Source organism: Marmota monax, unplaced genomic scaffold, assembly GCF_021218885.2.
Source record: "Marmota monax isolate L192 unplaced genomic scaffold, Marmota_monax_Labrador192_F-V1.1 WCK01_AAM20220418_F8-fsc00055, whole genome shotgun sequence".
NCBI lineage: Eukaryota > Metazoa > Chordata > Mammalia > Rodentia > Sciuridae > Marmota > Marmota monax.
Window position 1 is genome coordinate 11,217,477 of NW_026695205.1, and position 18,133 is coordinate 11,235,609.

Consider the following 18,133-nt stretch of genomic DNA (forward strand, 5'->3'; position numbering starts at 1 on the left):
AAAGATGTGGTCCCCAGGGAAGCCACAGGACTTCAGTTGATGGGGCTGGTAGAGGTCCTTGGGTCATGGGGTGTGTTCTCAGGGACCCGGGGATCTGGCCGCTTCCTCTTCTGCCTCCCAGCCACGCTCTCCTCCGGGACAGCTGCCTCCGTACAGGCCCAGGACAGTGCAGCCAGCCCCTCGGAGCCGAGCCTCCAACCCAGTGAAGACTCATGGGCTTCACACCTGTGGATTGAACCCATGAAAACTGCGTCTGTGGCTTGGGGGTGCGGCGCAGTGACGCAGCGAGTGCCTAGCGGTGCAAGGCCCTGGGTTTGGTCCCAGCACCTCACAGACCTGCATCTCTGCCAGCCACATCCAGGTTGTTTCCTTGTTATATCCATAAACAACGCAGTATGAGGACACCCACGTGCTGCACGTGGGGGTGATGTGCGTCACGGGAGGAAGCGCCAGGTCGCAGGAGAGGTCTGTGCCCTTTGCTGAAGGCACCAGCACCAGCCACCTATGGACACTGAGAGTACTGAAGGCAAGAGCTGCCCTGTCCTGGGATCAGAGGAAACTTGCACGTTTACCTGGGTGCTGCTCAGGGTGTCCTGAGCACAGGGCTCCTCCCATACATGTGCACTCTGCCGTCCCGGCTCAGGCCCGTGGGTCTGAACCTGATCTAAGGAGCACGGAGTTCTCCAGATGGTGCTTTTAGAACAGTGGTTCTCAGCTTTGCATGTTAGAATTGCCCAGAGAGCTCTAAACACACCAAGATGCTAGTTTAATTAATCTGGGAGTCTGAATTCCTAAAATGTTCCCAGGTGAATTGAGAGGCTGAGGACTGCTGGTATAAGAGCTGTTTTCTCCAAGTACGTAGCCACCAGCCACATATAGCTACTTAAATTTAGACTAAATAAAAGATTCACCTTGTTGGTCAGATGTGGTGGTGCACACCTGTGATCCTAGTGACTTGGGAGGCTGAGGCAGGAGGATTGCAAGTTTGAGGCCAGTCTGGGCAACTTAGATCCTCAAAATAAAAAGAGCTGGGGAGGTAGCTCACTGGTAAAGCGCCTCTGAGTTTAATCTCTAGTATCCAAAAAAAAAAAAGTTGTCAGTTCTGGCCACATTTCAAGCCCTCAGTAGCCACCTGTGGCTACTGCTTATTAGACAGTGCACAGGTCAGATTATTTCCATCATGTTGGAAAGTCCTAGTGCATAGTGTTGCTCAAGAGGACTGAGCTCAGAGATGGCTCCATCCTGATGAAGGAGGAGGGCACCTTAGAGGTGAGAGGTAAGTGGGCACTTTTGCAATCCTTTATCCAAAGTACATGTGTGAAGACACGCATTGAGTGTCCACATACTTCATATACAAGAAGATACGAAAAATCGTGGTACATATGTGTAATGAGAATTGCAATGCCAAAACCACAAAAAACCCAAAGTACATGTATAACGACATGGATCGGCATGAACATACTTCATACAAAGGTACGAAAAACTGTGCTCTATATGTGTAATAGGAATTGCAATGCATTCCGCTGTCATGTATAAGTTTAAAAAATTAAAAAAGAAAAAAAAAAAAAAGCACTCCCAGGGTGGCGCGGCTGCTGGCTTTTGCTGAGTTCGCCGGCAGGTGGCTCCCCTGTTTCCACGCCTGACTGGGCTAGAGCCCAGCCCCTGGTCACATGACCCTCCCTCTCCCACTACAAAGGGTGCAGGCCTTACTGTTCTGGCTTCAAGTTTAGTCCTAGCCAGGCGCCAGGCGCGGTGCACACAACCACCATCCCAGCTGCAGCAGAAGGATGGCAAGTTCAAGGCCTGCCTGAGCAACTTAGCGAGGCCCTGTCTCAAAAAGGACTGGGGATGCAGCTCAGTGGTAAAATGTTCTTGGTTCAGTTCTCAGTTTAAAAATTAAAAAATGAATTGTAGACATTAAGTATTACTAGCATATCAACTTAGAGCCGGGCACACTGAACCTCAGAGACATTGAGCAACTTGTCCGCAGGCACACAGCCACCCTTAGGTGGGTTCTACAAGCACAGTATGGATTAATCAGGCTTTTCTAGACTGCTGTGGTTGGTTTTTTCCATCTACAAAGCTCAGAATGTGTTTCCCTGTAGAAGTAAGTTGATTTGGGGATGTGCAGTGCCAACAGCTCAGCTGCTAACGGTGGAGTGATCAGGTGGTCACAGGGTCTTTTTGTCTCTTTCTCGGTGCTTTGGGAACACACACCTTCTCTGGCCTCCCGGTGAGGCCTGGCGTCAGCAGGTGCTCCAGCCTCCCGAGGTGCGCTTCATACAAGGCAGGAGCGGCTCGGGCTTGTCTGCGTCACCTTTTCCAGTGAGGACCCCCACCCCCACCTACCATTCACCACATACAGGAACGTTTAATGTAAAACAGGGTAGATTGAAGTGTGGCAAACTCATTTTTTTCTTCGCTGGTGAAAATTTCTTAGGAACTAACAATAGAGCATACACTGACCTGGTCCAACGCCTAATTGAGTGGTAAGGGCCCCACGTGGTCACCAGGCCAAGGCTGACCACAGCACTCCATCCGTCACCAACTCGGCCCCAAAGCGTAAGCAGTAGGGCGGTGGGCTGGACATCTCCTGGACCCCAGCGTCAGGCCTGTGTCCACACTCTCCCTGAGCCCTCACAGGTTCTGAACACTCGGAATGTGGCCTGTGCGAATGAAGAACTGCCCGCCTCCCCCATACTCCAGCAGGCTGCTGGGGCCCCGAGCCAGACAGCGGGTCTGGAGGCTGTGTCCTGTCAGTGGCCCCGTGAGTTCTCGGGTCAGTAGTTGCACTCTGCCCACTCGCATCGTCCTCTAGGTCAGCTGCACCCGTGCAGTCTTCCCCACTGTACCTGTGCAGTCAGGTCTCTGTACTCCAACGCGTAAGGTGACATTCTCCCTATTAAGTCCCACCTTAGATCTAGTCTATTGCTTCAGTTGTTCTTGAGCAAATAGAAGCACACTTTTTAAAAATATTTTTTAGTTGTAGTTGGGCTTAATATCTTTCTCTTTATTTTTTATGTGGTGCTGAGGATGGAACCCAATGCCTCGCAGATGCTAGGCGAGTGCTCTACACAACCCCAGGCTCTAGAAGCACTCTTCAACAGAGTTTCTAAAGACCTTACTTTTAATTATGAGCGCAGAGTGATGAGATAATGTGTCCTAATGGAGCTAGGAGAGATTTTGTTATTTTCTCACTGCTGTGCGTGACTGTGAACACATTGCCACAGTCGGACTTTTTCTCAACTTTACAAGCTGCTTAGGAGTCTGCTGGCAGGGGAGGGGGGATCCTCAATGCCTGGGGCTCTTCTCATCTAGGAAGCACAGGCTAATCCTGTTGAGAGGCTCAAGAAGAAATGGCAAGTCAGGAGGCTGAGGTCTGAGGCCCAAGCCAGGTAAGTTTTTATTATATTAAAAAAAAAGTAACTGGAAGTGAAGGTAAGTCACTCAAGACGAACGAGTCTTTGGGTTCCTGTAGCTCTTCAGTGGCAGCATTTGGACCCCCCACCCAAGCCAGTTCTGACCCAGCCCAGATGCTGGAACGCAGAGCACACGGTGGTGCCCATCAAGGCAAGGAGCGCGAAGGAGCCCACTGCACCGCGATTCCGCTTGCTGGGGTCTGAAAAAGAAGAGAAGAGAGTTTCCAGGATGTCCACAGGCCACTCAGTGACGGCATCTGGGACGATCCCCTGGACAGCCTGGCCTGAGGTTGGCCAGTCCCAGGCTGGGGGTCCATGAGATGCTGCAAGAGGAGCCAGGGGACTCAGGAGAGTGGGGGGGGGGGAAGCAGCTGTGCTCCAGGGCTCTGGGAGAATCTCCCTCTTAAAGAGTAAGTGCAGCCCACATCCTCCCGGTCCCGGAGGGCCACCTGCCTCCTGCAGTGTGAGAGCAGAGGCAGGTTCTGCAGTCACCAGCTGGGGTTGGATCCTACGGGTCCGTACTTAGCAGCTGGGTGACTCACAGTCCCACTCTTTCTAAGCCTCAGTTTTTCTTCTGCAGAATGAGATCTGTCAAACACAGAGTTGCTATAAAGTTAACATGCAAAATAGCAACTGGCATATGGAAAATAATTAAAAGTAAGTTCAGCACTAGACATGGTGGTGCACACCCGTAGTCCCAGTACTGGGAAGTCTGAGGCAGAAGGATCACGATGAAACCTGGCCTGAGTGACTTAGGCCCTCTTTCAGAATAAAACTGCGAAGGGGCTGGGATGAGCTTGGTAGCAGAGCACTTGCCTAGCACGTGCTGGGATCTGAGTTCCATCCCCAGCACCACACACACACAGATGTTTGTAGCCGGCACAGTGGTGGGCACTCTAGTGTCAGATACTCAGGGGGCTAAGGCAGGAGGGTCACTTGAGACCAGCCTGGACAACACAGACCCCAGCTCAAAAAAAAAAAAAAGTCTTGATGATTCAAAGGTTGGTAAAAATTAGAAGAGGCCTTCACCTTAATCACCCAGCTACTTCCCCTTTTCTTGGGTCCCGATAAGGCTGGGGTGTGGCACTGTAGAGAGCTTGTCTCTATCCTGGGTTCCATACCCAGGCTTCCCCCACCCCGCCACCCCCCACAGGAAAAAAAAGCCCTGCTAGGAGGAAAACCCCAAGAGCACAGGACTCAGGCACTCACCTCCCGTGTAGTAGCCATAGGCATAGAGAACTCGTCCGATGATCCAGACCAGGCCCAAGCCAGAAGCTACCCGCTGAGAGAGAGCAGAGTCAGGGTCTGTGCTCAAGAAACACCTGGACCAGTGATGACTCCATGGGTTGCCAAGGTATCCCCCCACCCCGCGACCTCTTAGTGGGATTCAAACTCTCGTGGTTCTTCTGTGACCTGCTGCTGGCCTGGAGTTGAGTACCAGCCTTCTGCAAGGGAATCACTGTCCCAGCCTGGAAACCTGGGGCCACAGCTCAGGGGAGGACAGGCAGGCCCAGGGGAGCCAGAGAGGAAACTGTGGTCCCCAGTGTCCCCTGCACTCCACCTGCAGCGTGCTGTGTCATCTCCAGCGACGCCACCACAGGAAGGGGGCCGTGGGGAAACAGCAGCAGCCACACGTGGGGAGGGGCTCCCAGGAGAGGGGGAGAGGGTTCGGGTTATGACCTGAACATGCGCCCTGCAGGGAAAGGCCTCCCTGCCCCCAGGGCCCTTGAGGAGAGAGAAAAACATGCACGAGGAGGACCTTCCATCTGGTGCCGACAGAAGAAGGGGGCCCAGGGTGTGGGCAGACGCTCAGGCACCTTTCCGACTGGCAGCCAGCACCGTCCGTGGTGGCAGGCTATGATGTCAGGGTCATTGTTGGAGTGGATTTTGAACAGAGTCAAATACCAGCAGGAGGATGGACACTGCGATAAAGGCCCCAGCCTCCCAGGTCAGTGCCCGCAGGCTCTGCAGCCTCTGCCAGGCCTCACTGGGACCTCCAGGATTGCAAACAGGGTCGTCACAAGGTCGACACTGTGCGGGGAGCAGCTCTAGGAGCGTCCTTAAGAACTGAGCACTAGGAGTGGGATTTAGGGCCGTGGAACAGGGATGGGGCCGAGGGGACACCAGGCTGGAGAGACAGGGCTGTCCAGACGGCCAGCCCAGCCGCTTCCTAGGAATGGGGACCAGAGCGATGCACCCTCCCCAGGAGATACACGAGCAGCTGACGTTTCTTTTAAAAATAAGAAACAACAGGCCCCCCCGCTGACGCACTGCAGCAGGGCCTCTGGCAACCTGGGGACAACCAGGCCGTCCACAGATGGGGGGCTAGGAGGGCTTCAACCAGGATGTGGGGCCACAGCTCAGAGAAGCTGACCCTGGAAGGCACAGCCCAATGGCAGCTAACTGGGTTCACGTAGCTTCCGGAGGCAGGGGTGTGACCCAGGCTGCCGTGGAGGCCTCCAGGGCGGTGTCCACTCTCACCGCGGCTCTGCCGCCAACCCCTGCTCCTCTCCCTGCTCCAGGGCCTCATGCAGCTCCCCAAAGAGCACAGGCAGGCTCAGCCTGGGACTAGCCTTGGTCTCACGCTGGAGAAGACAGAGTCCGGCTCCCCCAGTGAGCTCTGCTTCACCATGGCCACCTCTGCAAGACCCTCCTTCCTGACCGCCCATTCAGGACAGCCCGCCATGCTCCCTCTTACCTCCCTGCGTTGGGTCTGTGCGCTAACCACCACCTTTTAGCACCTTCTAGCATGCCAGGTAATCCACTTAGGCTGCTGTCTACACCCCAGTGAGACTGGCTCTGTGTCCTTCACCGCCATACCCTGGGTGGGGGGCAACCTCGCTGTGGGCATGAGTGAACGTTCACGCTCGCAGACCTCCTAGAATCAGGCCTGAGTTCAAAGTCTTATTCTTCTATTTGGTGGCTGAGCTCATAAAAGTTAAACAGTGTCCAAGAGTCTTTCCCTATCTATAAAAATGGGGGAGAGGCCATGGACTTTAAAGAACTTTTAGAAATAGTTGAATTCCTTTTAAGTGGATGGTGCCTGGGCTTTGAGACTCATCCAGGGAAGGAAGCGCAGGAGACTAAACCCAAGTCCATGAAACTTACCGGGTGGTAAACACCTCCAACTGCTAGAAAAAACAGGAAGGGAGGGTACATTTCCAACCTGGAAGACACAGAGAGAACTTTTAAAAATCGCCCTGTGTGGGGCTGGGGATGTGGCTCAGTGGCAGCGCGCTCGCCTGGCATGTGCAGGGCTCTGGGTTCGATCCTCAGCACCACATAAAAATAAAATAAAGATGTTGTGTCCACCAGAAACTAAAAAATAAATATTAAAAAATTCTCTCTCTCTCTTAAAAAAAATTGCCCTGTGTAAATATGCCACACACAACCAAGAGACATTTCCATTCTTGCCTGCGGGTCAGAACTCAAGAGCAGACATGAACACTGAAAGAGGGAGAGGCCAGCCACAGACCCCACCCTCTTCTGTGCTGGACAGGAGCAGAGGTGACTCAGAACACATGGGCGGAAGGACTTCACTTGCAGCACACTCTGAGGAAGGCCTGCAGGTCAGAGTGGGCTCCTCTCCCCGCTGGGTGGGGCAGGGAGGGCCGAGCTCAGTGTGGACGGGTGCAGATGGGGTGTAAGCATCAGAGCTGCTGCTGGAAAGACTCCGGAAACCTCGCTGTTGGCAGAGCTCTGGACTCTGCTGCCTGGCCAGTCCGTTCACACCCACGGTTTCTTAACAGTACTGGGCATGCAGTGCCCATGACCATGGTCATGGCTATCGCTCAGCAGATACAGAGCTCCGAGGGTGAGGTGTCCGGCCCAGACGCCCACCCTGCCTGGGCTCCGGCACCCCGCAGGGCCACACTCACGTGTTCTGGTGGGCTCTCTGGATGCAGTTGAAGAGGTGCCCGTTTTCAGGGTCTGTGCTGTACATGACAGGGTACTGCGGAGAAAAGCACACATGGCCACGGGGAGATGAAGTTCTGAGAGTTCAGATCAACTTAAAAACAATGCATCCTAGTCATCACCTACTGATGGACGACCGCTGGACTTCTACTTAACTATTCTCAGCAACAGAGTCCCAATCTCGGAAGTACATTCCGTGTGTCTATTAACCCTCCAGGAGCGCACCTCAGAGCTATGCTTGCACAGGGACAGGGGACAGGAGCGGCATGTAACAGACTCGTGCTTCGCATGGGTGTCTGCATCAGTGTAGGTCTCGGGTGCATTACAGACGCCTGGGGATGCTCCTCCTGAGATCATCAAACACCACATCTTTAAGATTTCCCCCAGTGGGGACACAGGTGTGACTGAGTGTGAGTTTTAATGCAATGTCCACTGGAGGAAATGGAAGAAACTAGATATGGAAAGTTTAAAAGAAGCTCCAGTTAGGGAGTCCAACTATAAACAGAGACAGACATCTAATTGCTCATCAGGGACAACTTCAGACATTATCCTTGTAGATGAGCCAGAACCAGAGGAGGTGTTCAACACACCCCCTGCTGTGCCTGACAGTGAGCCTGGGCACAGCGGCCTCCTTCCCCCTTGGGAAACAGGCAGTCCCTTGAGACATGGTCCCGCAGTGCTGCCTGGAGCCCTGTTTAGGAGACACACTCTGCCCAGCACGGCTGCAGTGAAACACACCCTGCGATACCTGCGCCCTGGTCCTGCTGCAGAGGAGACAAACAGTACTAGTGGACACTGCCTCCCAGCAGCTCCGGCCTCTCCTGACACTGAGGAGCTGGGTCTCCTGAAACAGCCCCCAGCCGCCCCTGCCCCCCCCCCCCCGTGCCTGAAGGCGAGTCCCGAGGAGCCCCAGCGCTGGCTCGCCACTCACCTCCACCTTGTACTTCTTGCGGGCCTTGCCAACGTTGACGGCCAGGTGAAGCACCATGACAAAGCTGGCAGCGCCAGTCAGGAGCACAAAACCGTACTCCTTGGACAGGACGGCCATCGTGGCTCTGTGGAGGAGGTATGCACACGAGGCCCCGTCAGCACGGGCCTCACAGCCACGTGCACACACAGGCCCAAGGAGACGCTCGAGAGGCCACCAGAGCACCACCCACCGCATGCCCGGACACAGCTGCAGCCGAAGTCGGACGCTGAACGGCCCCGTTCCAGGACTCTGAAAGCAGGGCCGCGCTCCCCAGCCTATGAAGCTGCCTAGAATATGGGCTTGGAAGCTCCTGGGAACCAGGCTGCCATCAGATCACCACTTCAGAACTAGCCCCAGAAAGTGTTCTGAATCCTTTGACTTTTTTTTTTTTTTGGGGGGGGGGTACTGAGCCCAGGGTGAGCCACATCCCATCCCCAGCCCTTTTTATTTCTTGCTCAGACTGTCCTTGAACTTGCATCCTCCCATGTGTGCCACTGCACCCAGCAGCAAGAGACTCATAAGGAATTAAAAACGAACGTCCACAACTGCAAATGCAATCTGCTAGGTGCTCACTCCTGGCAGAAGTCACTCTGCTTCCTGGCAGGAAGGTACATGTGTGGAACATGAGCTGGTGGTATACGCACAGCAGAGTCAAGAGGTACCTTGAAAGGCAGGGGATCAGCAGGAAGGGGGAGCCCAGCTACGGCCAGCATGGACGGTTTGCAGAGGACTGTGCCATCAGGGTGGGGACAGGGGAAGGGCTCGGGGCAGCAGAGGACCTGCTCTCCCTGCAGGGCTCCTCTACTGGAGCTGCGAGAGACCCTGCCCAGGAGCCAGGCCTGGAAGGAGGCCTTCGCCTCCGGACAGCAGCCACGTGCTCCACCCTGATTTCTCAGGCTCCAGGGCATGGAGTGGAGGTCCCCAGCCCTCAGAGTGCCTGAGTGTATCAGCACGCAAAGGAAGGGGAGGGCAGCCCAGTGCAGGGTGCCCACCCAGGCAGCCCCAGCCACACCCTGGGATGTGTGGGCCCTGAGCTAGCAGACAGCTTCAGGGAAGGCTTGAGGGACGGACAGCAGACACACAGCTTCTGCCCTGAGCATCCTGTGGAACACATGCATTTTGCTGATGGCATTGTGTTGATGACATTCCTGCTCTGTGTCATCTGCAGCCCCCCCACCCTTTTTTGAGTTTTAAAATGAGTTTATTAAAGAATGTTCTTAAGAAGGCATAAATTTTTGATGTGCCATTAAAGAAAAGGTATGTTTCTTCATGCTGTATAATAAAGGTAATGTAAGAGAATACAGTTATAAGCTTCTTTTTGCTGGAATTCTCTGATAGTACAGTGTAGTCATTTATGCAATGCTAGAATAAGTTTTTAAAGTTTCTTCTTTGCTTCTCTTCAAATAGTGATGAATAATAACAGAAGATGGCCTGAAAAAGTCAAATTTTTTTTCTATTCAGTCTGTAGTATTGGAGCCAGTAATTTTACCATCACAGGCTACAATTTTCACTTTATCCACTTTAATAAGTTCTGTCATGTCTCTGAATTCAACGTCATTCAATGCAAAAGCCCACGCAGCATCGCAGAATCTGTTTGTATGTAGAGAGCCCCTGAAATTGACTCTGTTCCTGACCCTCTGCGCCAATGCTGAATTTATAGCCTTATCAAACTGAAGAAGAACTTGAGGGGAAGTTGCGGGGTGACCTGCTGAGGCTGTGTGAGCTCACCCAGGCTCTCTGATGACGACTGTTGGAGTTTCGGTATAACTGAAATGCCGTGGCTCATGAGGAAGAGACTGCTTTTTCTTCAGGTTTGCATGGTTGTCCTGCAGGCAAGGCGCTTCCAGATGGGGAACCCACAGACGTGTGCCTCCAGAAGCCTGGCTGGAGGTGCCCACGTGCTGACCACCTCTTCTCACCCATCTGCAGCCCTTTTATATGCAACAAGATAAGGTTCTCCAGGTGGAAGCAGGGTCAGACCTTGACCTCTACCCAGCGCTGGACGCAGTGCAGAGGCTGCGCCTCCGACACCTGCAGCTTTGCTTCCTACAGATCACAGGCACCTGAACTGAAGGGCGGCGCAGTGCCTGCGGCACCTCTCCCGTGGCTGGCCACTCACCGACACAGAGAACAGGGTAAATGGCTCCTATTTCTTTTCTTTCTTTTTTTTTTAGGAGTAACTTGCACAAAGACAGAGAGTGCTGCTACTCTATCTTCTAGATCCATGGTTCTCAAACCTCGGTGGCATCAAATCACCTGGGCCTTGTTTGTATGCACCCCACTCCCAGGGGTGTCCTTAAGACTGTGCATTTCTAACAAGTTCCTAGGTGATGCTGATGATTTGGGTCAGGCTCCACATTTAATGTGGCAAATTTCTGTCACTATTTTGGACACAAATTCTGCAGGTGGTGACTCTATTTATCTGATTCAACCAGAAGCACAGTCTCGTCTTGATGATCACATTCTACTAAGCTCTCGGAGGCTCCCAGGGCACCTTTCTCCTGTAGTGTCCCTGGAACATGATGATGGGCTCCGAGGTCCCTCTGCAGAGCAAGCCGCATGTAGCTACGCCCGTGCTCCCTGGAGACCAGTTCCTTCCTTCAGCTCGGGCAGGGCTCAAGGCTGTGCAGGCGGCACGATGGCTCAGTTTCTTCTGAGACTCGTTTTGGAGCCTAACTTGTAACAGCCACTGGGTTCCTGGACCTCTCCTCACGGTCCTGGCCACCGTCACCAGACCAGACTCTCCACAGTCAAAGGAATAGGAGATTAAGGGCCCCCATGCTCATTATGCTGAGCTGACCTGGGGGGCCCACCCCATCCAAAACCAAGGATTGGGGGTGCCTCGACTTCTCCATGACGTCAAGTGGGAGGCTAAGTAAGGATTTAATGGGGTCACCAAGGAGCCTCTGGTGGAATTTCCTCCCACCTGGCAGAAATAGCGAAACGGGAAAGAACATCACAATGTGTGCTCAATGCCTCAGTACGAGACAGTCCGTAGAGGGCTCCCCACGCGCCGGGCGCTCAACAGACTTGCTAGTGCTCCTCGCCCTCAGACGCCCTGGGTGGCAGTTACTGCCCTCACCCCCTTACACGGGGGGGGGCGGGGCACTGAGGCCGAAGGCAGCCCCATGGCTGGGGAGTCACCAGTGTTCACGCTCTTGGTGTGTGGACCAGGCTGCTGGGCTTGCCCCTGCCCACAGCCTGGATGGCTCCTCCCTGACCAGGAGCAGGGGAGGGCCCCTCTGTGGGCTTCAGCTCCAGGACAGTCCTGCCACCTCCTCCTGGGCAGCTACTCCCAGAGCAAAAGGAGAGGGACACACCACGGTGGCAGCCCAGGGGAGGCCAGCACTGGCCCGGGGTCGGGGACGGGATCGGTGGCAGGGCCAGGTCTGCTGCGTCCTTCCAGCAGGGAGCACTTCACCAGCCGAAGTGTTCTCCTCCTGATGGATGGCCCTGGCTGTCAACCAAGACCAAGAGCAGCCTCCCTGCCTGATCCCATCTTAGGGAGAAGCTTTCGCTTTCCACCATAACCGTGATGTTAACGGAGGCTTAGAGGTCACTTTAGAAACTGATCATCACTACAGAATACTTAAAACAGCAGCACTTCTATTTTAAAACTTTCAACGTCTGTCAAAGTATTTATTACTTCCAAACATTCCAGGTTGGGGGAAGGAAACCAGGTGGGGCACAGGTGCCCAGTGGGGCCTGCAGGTCTGCGTGGGGTGGAACCCAGGGCAGCAGCTCTAGTGAGGCCACAGCACATGGGGCCGTGAGCTACAGGCACCCTGGCAAGGCCCGTCAAGGATGGGATGCAGGGAGGCAGTGCTGCTGTGACCCCAGAGTCACCCTCACCCAGTACTGAGGGTCGCACAGGGTTTCAATGAGGCCCAGGCTGCTCCTCTGGGAATCCGCTGATTCTCCCGGGGACCTGACTCTTCTGGGGCTCTGCTCGGCCTGACCTGTAATTCCTGGGCCGCTGCTGGCCTTATCTCCCGGGGCAGGCTTCTTTTGCGCGCAGCAGGGCAAACCCACAAGGCTTCCTGAACTCCCCTGTGGGAACACTGCCCGGGCCAGGCACCCTCCACTTCACCCGCGTCCCTCTGCCTGCCCAGCAGGAACTCCCAGGGCACCGCCCGGGTGGCACCCGGAAGAAAAGGCAGGCTTTGAGGATTTAGGGACTTTCCTCAACAATTGTCCCCACAAGTCCCGTTCCGGCACAGACCTCGTACTAAACATCACTGGAGCCTTCAGGCCACAGACAGACACCAGCGTGGACACCAGTGACTTCTACTCCCTTTGTGATCTTGTCTCCTCAAACTGTGCTGCAGGTTTTCAGCCGGTGTCTCTTATCCTAACGTCCCTGGTGGGAAGGGGACGAGGACACATCACCTCTGCTGCCCCACGTTTCAGTGTGTCCTCCTCTGGTGCCTGTGCTGTGTCCCACTGTTTTCATGTAGGGCACCTATTTTACACGGCAGAGTCGACATCCCTGTGAGTTCCCCGTAAGAACGGCCACTCAAGGGCTGGCTGACCACGAGAGACGGCCTTCCCCCAGTCCCTGACCCCGGCTGGTTCAAGGAACTCCGAGGGGACTCGGGGGCCCACCAGTCCACTTCAAGCCCACAAAGCAACAGGTCTCCAAGTGACCTCCAGGTAGGGCAGCTGACCCTGCCAAGCCCAGGCGGAGCTCAAAGAGAAACGCAGGAAGTCGGAGGGAAGCGGCCCAGAAGCCGTCTGTCCCTGGGATTTCTCCGGTTCTCCCTACATCTTCAAAATGCAGCTCTGGTTCACTTCCACACGACACAGAGGGAGTTTGTTTCAGTGTCAAACCTTCAAATGACTGTTAGACTGAAAAGGAATAAAAACCTGGTGATAAAAAATAACTCTTCTCCTGCGGTGGCTTCGTGTATCCCAAAGGCAATTCTCCGAGGGCCGGTCAGTCCTCTGAGCAGGCACCGTTACTCAGCCAGCAGGCAGGCCAACAGCGGGCGCAGGTCAGGCAGTGGTCCTCCGCCCCCATACCCTGTGGTTCCTCATCAGCATGGCGGGCAGAACACCTCCCGTGGACTGTGAGCGAGGAGGCTGCAGACCTGTCCCTCGGGTGGTGAACATGCTGCCGTCCCGTGTGCTCAGTTACACAGCCACAGCCTGGCTGTAGAATCGGGTTCAGATGGCGCTGGAACCCCAGCCCGGTGGTGAGCCGGCTGGGCGGTGGGAGGGAAGGATCAGGGCCAGGGAGTGGCTCTGGTTATGTGGGGCAAGCTTGCACCGGCACAGCCTCATCGAGGGCCTCTGGAGCTGGGCTGTGACAGGACTCGGGACACAAGCTGAAGGGAGCCGCGTCTCCCCTGGGACCCGCGGGCAGGTCTGCTCTTCAGGGGTTCAGGAACATGGGATTTATGGGAACACAGAGTGAAACCGGGCTTCCCCTGCAGGTGTGAGGAGTTTCCCCAACAGGTATCCATGCTTAGGGCCCTGTGACCCTAACCTAGAAGCCCTGCCAGGCTAGCTGAGCCGCCCAAGGGATGGGCTCCTAGAGACAGCCCACTGGGTGCTCCTCAAGGTCAAAGGCTGCAACCTCAGAGGGCAGGGGGGAGAGAGGAGAGAGACTGCAGGACATGCAGGCAAAAAAGAAAAAAAAAATCACCGTTGTCACAAATTTTATTAAATGAAGGTGACTGGATCAACATGGTGCAGGACACACTTTACCCAGTGGATGCTGACCCCAGTGTCCCAGCCTAACACCTTCTTTAGCATTTTCTCAGAATGACTGTTTCCAGTACTCACTCTACCAAGTGCCATGCACCGCTAGGAATGCAGGGCGTCAACGCCCATCTGCTGTGACGGTCACCAAGACTGAGGTCATCGTGACACTCCAGGCAGGTGTGGGCGCAGAGGCGACGACATGGGAGGATCAGATTGGGAAGAGAGCCCTGAAGGACACCGACAGTGACATGTCGGGACATATGTAAGGACACCAGCAGGTGCACCCAGAAAGGGCTTGGCTTTATACCGGAGAGAGGGAGACCGTGTGAGAGAAGGGAGGGGACAGGTCAGAGGAAGCATAGGGGGAAAATCCATTACTATAGACACCAATCAGCCCATTATTCAGATGGGTCAAACCCACTGATGCTCCGCTGGGCAGTGGGAGGGAAGGATCCCTCTCACAGCATCTCTGTGACACATTACTACCTCTATTTCGCAGATGAGAAACTGAGCATCAGAGAGGTTAAATAATTAACTCAAGATCACACAGCTATTACAAGCAAAACCTGGATTCACAGTCCCTGGCAACCTGGCTGCAGAGTCTATGCTCCACAGCTTTTCAATGAGGTTGAAGAGCAAGTCTGACAACATCTGACCTCTTTGAAATATCTCCACCTCCCCTGACCCTCTCCTAAGCATAAAATAAATTAATAAGAAGAAAGCTAATAATTAACTCCAAGCCTATGACTGATTAAAGCCTGAGATGTTTCTCATTGGAAACAAAAAGAGAAACCTTGGGAAGGACTGAGAAAGGGACACTTCCATTTTATTGCCTGTCAGCCCTGCGGCGTGACAAAAGGAGCGGAGATCAGAAGAGGGAAAGCACGGGTCTGGGTGAAGCAGAACGCCCAGAAGCTGGCACTGCATTTTGACATCAGGATTCCCTTAACTGTCACAACTCGGGAGTCCCGGGGGCAGCTAAGCTGCGACTTCCAGCCAAGAGGAAGTCTTGAATGAGTCACAGTGACACACTTGGGTTTTCCCACTAGAAGTGCAGGCAGACTGCAGTTAATTCTTAGCAGATGCCGCATCCCCGCTGGGGTACCAGCCCCCCAGGGAAGGACCCGCCTCCACATCCTCACACCTGACTCCACTAGGAACAAGCTTGGGCACAACCATTTGCATTTCTGAAGAATATGTCACTTCTTAAAAAAAATAAGTGGGACTAAGGCATCTTAAAATCCATGCTCCAGTCAACGAACAGGTCAAGTCTAGGAGGCGCTCGGAGGACAACAGGGAGACCCATGAGATCCTGAAAAAAATCGCATCTGGGAGGTGGCACAGTTCTTCTGTCCCCTCATTGCTGCATTCCTCCGCCAGGCAGGCAGGGAAGTCAGTGCTGCAAGAGATTTTGTTTTACATAGAAATAATCTACCTGATAACTGTTGGTTTCTTGTTCAGGAGGATGGTCTGCTCATAAATAATACTAGTAAATTCTATTGCAAAAATAGTAGCAGCATATTCTTCCAGGAAAATATTGCTTTAAAATTCTAAATGGTTCTTGGTCAACTGTGGCCAGCAATGGTGCTCTGAATAGCCAGAATGTGTGAATATAGGGACTGAGACCTTTCCGTACAGTGAGATGTGTCGCATGCAGTGAATTGCTCTTCCTGCTGATCTCATCCCCCTTACCCAGATTGCCAGGGGCTTCTCAGCATCTCTGAATAATGGGTAGAGTGCTAACCTCCGGGTGAAGAGGTCCCCTCTCAGGACGGTTTCTCCAGGACTCCAGGCCAGCGGGAGGCAACCCAAATACGGGGGAAGGCTGCCTTTCTCTGATTTTGTTCCCTAACCTACAGAAGCCCCTGGAGTGCAGTTTCTATGCTGGTCACAGTATCACTGTCATTTTATATATAGTAACATTGGTAAAAAAAAAAAAAAAATCACTTGACAAAGTTTTCTATTTCTGTAACATTGTGTCAGGAGGGAAGCTTAACAAAATCTCTTCCCAGGGGTGAAAGTATTTGTTTGGATTCTGGAATGCTGATTCTATTTAATTCCTTATTTAACTTCTGTAAGTATAAACATTCTTAATTCTGAGAGAGATAATGTTGTTGCATTTCTAAGTTCACTAAAGTAAAACATGCCTGTAACTCTGACTAAAAACCTTGGGTGCTTTCCAGAAGGCTCCAGGTGACCTGCAGATTTCCCAAGACACCTCGTTCCAGCTCCCACCCCCAAATCTGCAGCAATTCTGCAAACCACACCTAGGCCCACAGCGTACACGCCAGAAGCGCCCTTCACCCTGGGCTAGGGGACTGAAGTCCGGGGGCCCAGTACTCACTCCTTCACCCCCTCCGCCCCTCTGTCTGCTTTTCTTCTTCTCCCTTCCCACCCTCACTGTCTCCCAGGCTATTCGTAAATTCGTGACTCCCAAGGAAAGTATTAGCAGAAGCCACAACTTCAGGCAATGACTCACGGACTAGTCTCCAGTCCCTCCCAACGCCCCACCTCTGTGGCTCCCGGCCTCCCGGTGGTGGCACCAGTTAAGCAGGGCACGTTTCTGAACTTCAAAGGAGAGAGGAATGCAGATCCCCCACCCACCTAGAGGGGTCTCCTGCTCTGGGGCAGCGGTAGGAAATGACCCACCTACAGGTTCCACTACAAATGTTCCAGAGTCGGACGGACGGAATGCAATTCCCTGGGGGCTGTCCCCGAAGGCTCCTAGCAACACCTCGGGCTGGCGCAGCGCTCGCAGGCCCTTTAGAAACCAGCGCTTTCGCTCAGGCCTCAGCGCCAGCTCCTCTGCGGTGCTGCGCTCGCCCATCGGTACCAGAGCTGCATTTGGCAAGGTGGGAGGGGGCTCCAGAAGTCTGCACGGCCGAGGAGAGCCGGCGAGGAAACGAAGGAACGGGGGAAGGGTTGACCTTGAGACTCCCCCTGACTTAGAGGCCGGGCGTCGCTTGGATGCTCCAAAGCACTCATCAGGGAGGGATCAGGGGGTGGAGAGCAAAAGCCATGGAGATGCGGAGCTCGGATCTGGTAAGGAAGCGGGCGGAGAGCCCTGCTCAGCCCCAGCGGCGGGGACGCAGGCTGCGCCCAGTGCAGACCCCCAAGTGTCCCGAGGGCCAGCCCTCCCGCAGCCCCAGGTGCTGGCACTCACCTGGGTCACCTCCGGAGCTCTGGTGCAGACCCGAGCTGCGCAGCGCGTAAGGGCGCGGCTCCGGCTCTCGGCTGCGCCGGGCGGGGGCGAGGGGCGGGGCCTCGAGCAGGCCCCGCCCGGCGACCACGCCCTCCGAGGTCGCGCCCCGGGGACTGGACCTGGCGGCGGGGCTCCCTCCTGCCCCTGGATGCCCACGGACGGCCCCTCCGTCCTAAGTCCGTGCGTCCGCTCGGTTCCCCGGCGCCTTCGCGGCCCGCTGCTCCGCGCTCCGTCTTCGCGGGTCCGCTGTGCAGAGCGGTGGCGCGTCCGTGGTTTCGCCCGGCAGGGCCACCGTAGCTCGGCGCCGGCCACCTGCGGGGACGCCCCGGGACGCAGGGCGCGTGCGCGTGCGCGGGAGCTGGCGCGTCCTCGGGGAGGCGGGTCCGAGCCTGTCCCCCCCCCCCCCCCCCGCCGGGCTGCGTGCGGCAGCTGTGGCCGCCGAGGCCCTGGGCGCGCCCCTCGGCTCCCGAGTCCGGCGCGCACGTCCGGGAGGACTCGAGGGCCCCAGCGCCTGCCCTGCTGCTCCGCGGTTCCGGCTTTGTGCGCTTTCGCCTCCCCGAGCGAGAGCTTGCGTTTCACGGTGCCGGCGAGGGTTAGAGGGCTTGCTTTAGTTGAATGTTGGACGCAACGGAGAGGCTGGGTGCGGTGGCGCAGGCCTGTGGTCTCAGCGACTGGGGAGGCTGAGGCAGGAGGATCGCAAGTTGGAGACCAGCCTCAGCAATTTAGCAAGACCCTGTCTCAAAATAAAATACAAAAAGACCTGGGACTTTAACTCAGTGCTTAGCACTCCTGGGTTCAACCCCTCGCACCCCACAAAGTAAGCAAACCGGAAAACTGCTGCGTCATCCAGGGAGATCTTATTCCTCTGCTGACTGTGGCACAAAAGAAAAACCGCAGGGCAGTGGAAGGCAGGTTGGAGAA

The 18,133-nt window shown here is 54.9% G+C and overlaps 1 protein-coding gene across 1 annotated transcript; it reads right to left on the reverse strand.

Moving 5' to 3' along the window:
- Nucleotides 1-3,378: 3,378 nt before the first annotated feature.
- On the reverse strand, nucleotides 3,379-17,308 carry Mgst3 (microsomal glutathione S-transferase 3). Its single transcript, XM_046430110.2, has 6 exons — nucleotides 17,174-17,308; nucleotides 8,266-8,389; nucleotides 7,298-7,371; nucleotides 6,528-6,585; nucleotides 4,629-4,701; nucleotides 3,379-3,619 (listed from the first exon to the last, which is right to left on the reverse strand). Exons 2-6 carry the CDS (start codon nucleotides 8,380-8,382, stop codon nucleotides 3,483-3,485), a joined length of 459 nt encoding a protein of 152 aa, XP_046286066.1. The 5' UTR covers nucleotides 8,383-8,389; nucleotides 17,174-17,308; the 3' UTR covers nucleotides 3,379-3,482.
- Between the last annotated feature and the right edge of the window lie 825 nt (nucleotides 17,309-18,133).

Coding starts and splice junctions, on each gene's coding strand:
- Mgst3 (XM_046430110.2), bottom strand. CDS start 8,382: ATGGCCGTCCTGTCCAAGGAGTACGGTTTTGTGCTCCTGACTGGCGCT. Junction 6,586..7,297: donor CAGAGAGCCCACCAGAACAC/GTGAGTGTGGCC, acceptor TGTGTCTTCCAG/GTTGGAAATGTACCCTCCCT. Junction 3,620..4,628: donor CTATGGCTACTACACGGGAG/GTGAGTGCCTGA, acceptor CTTCTTTTTCAG/ACCCCAGCAAGCGGAATCGC.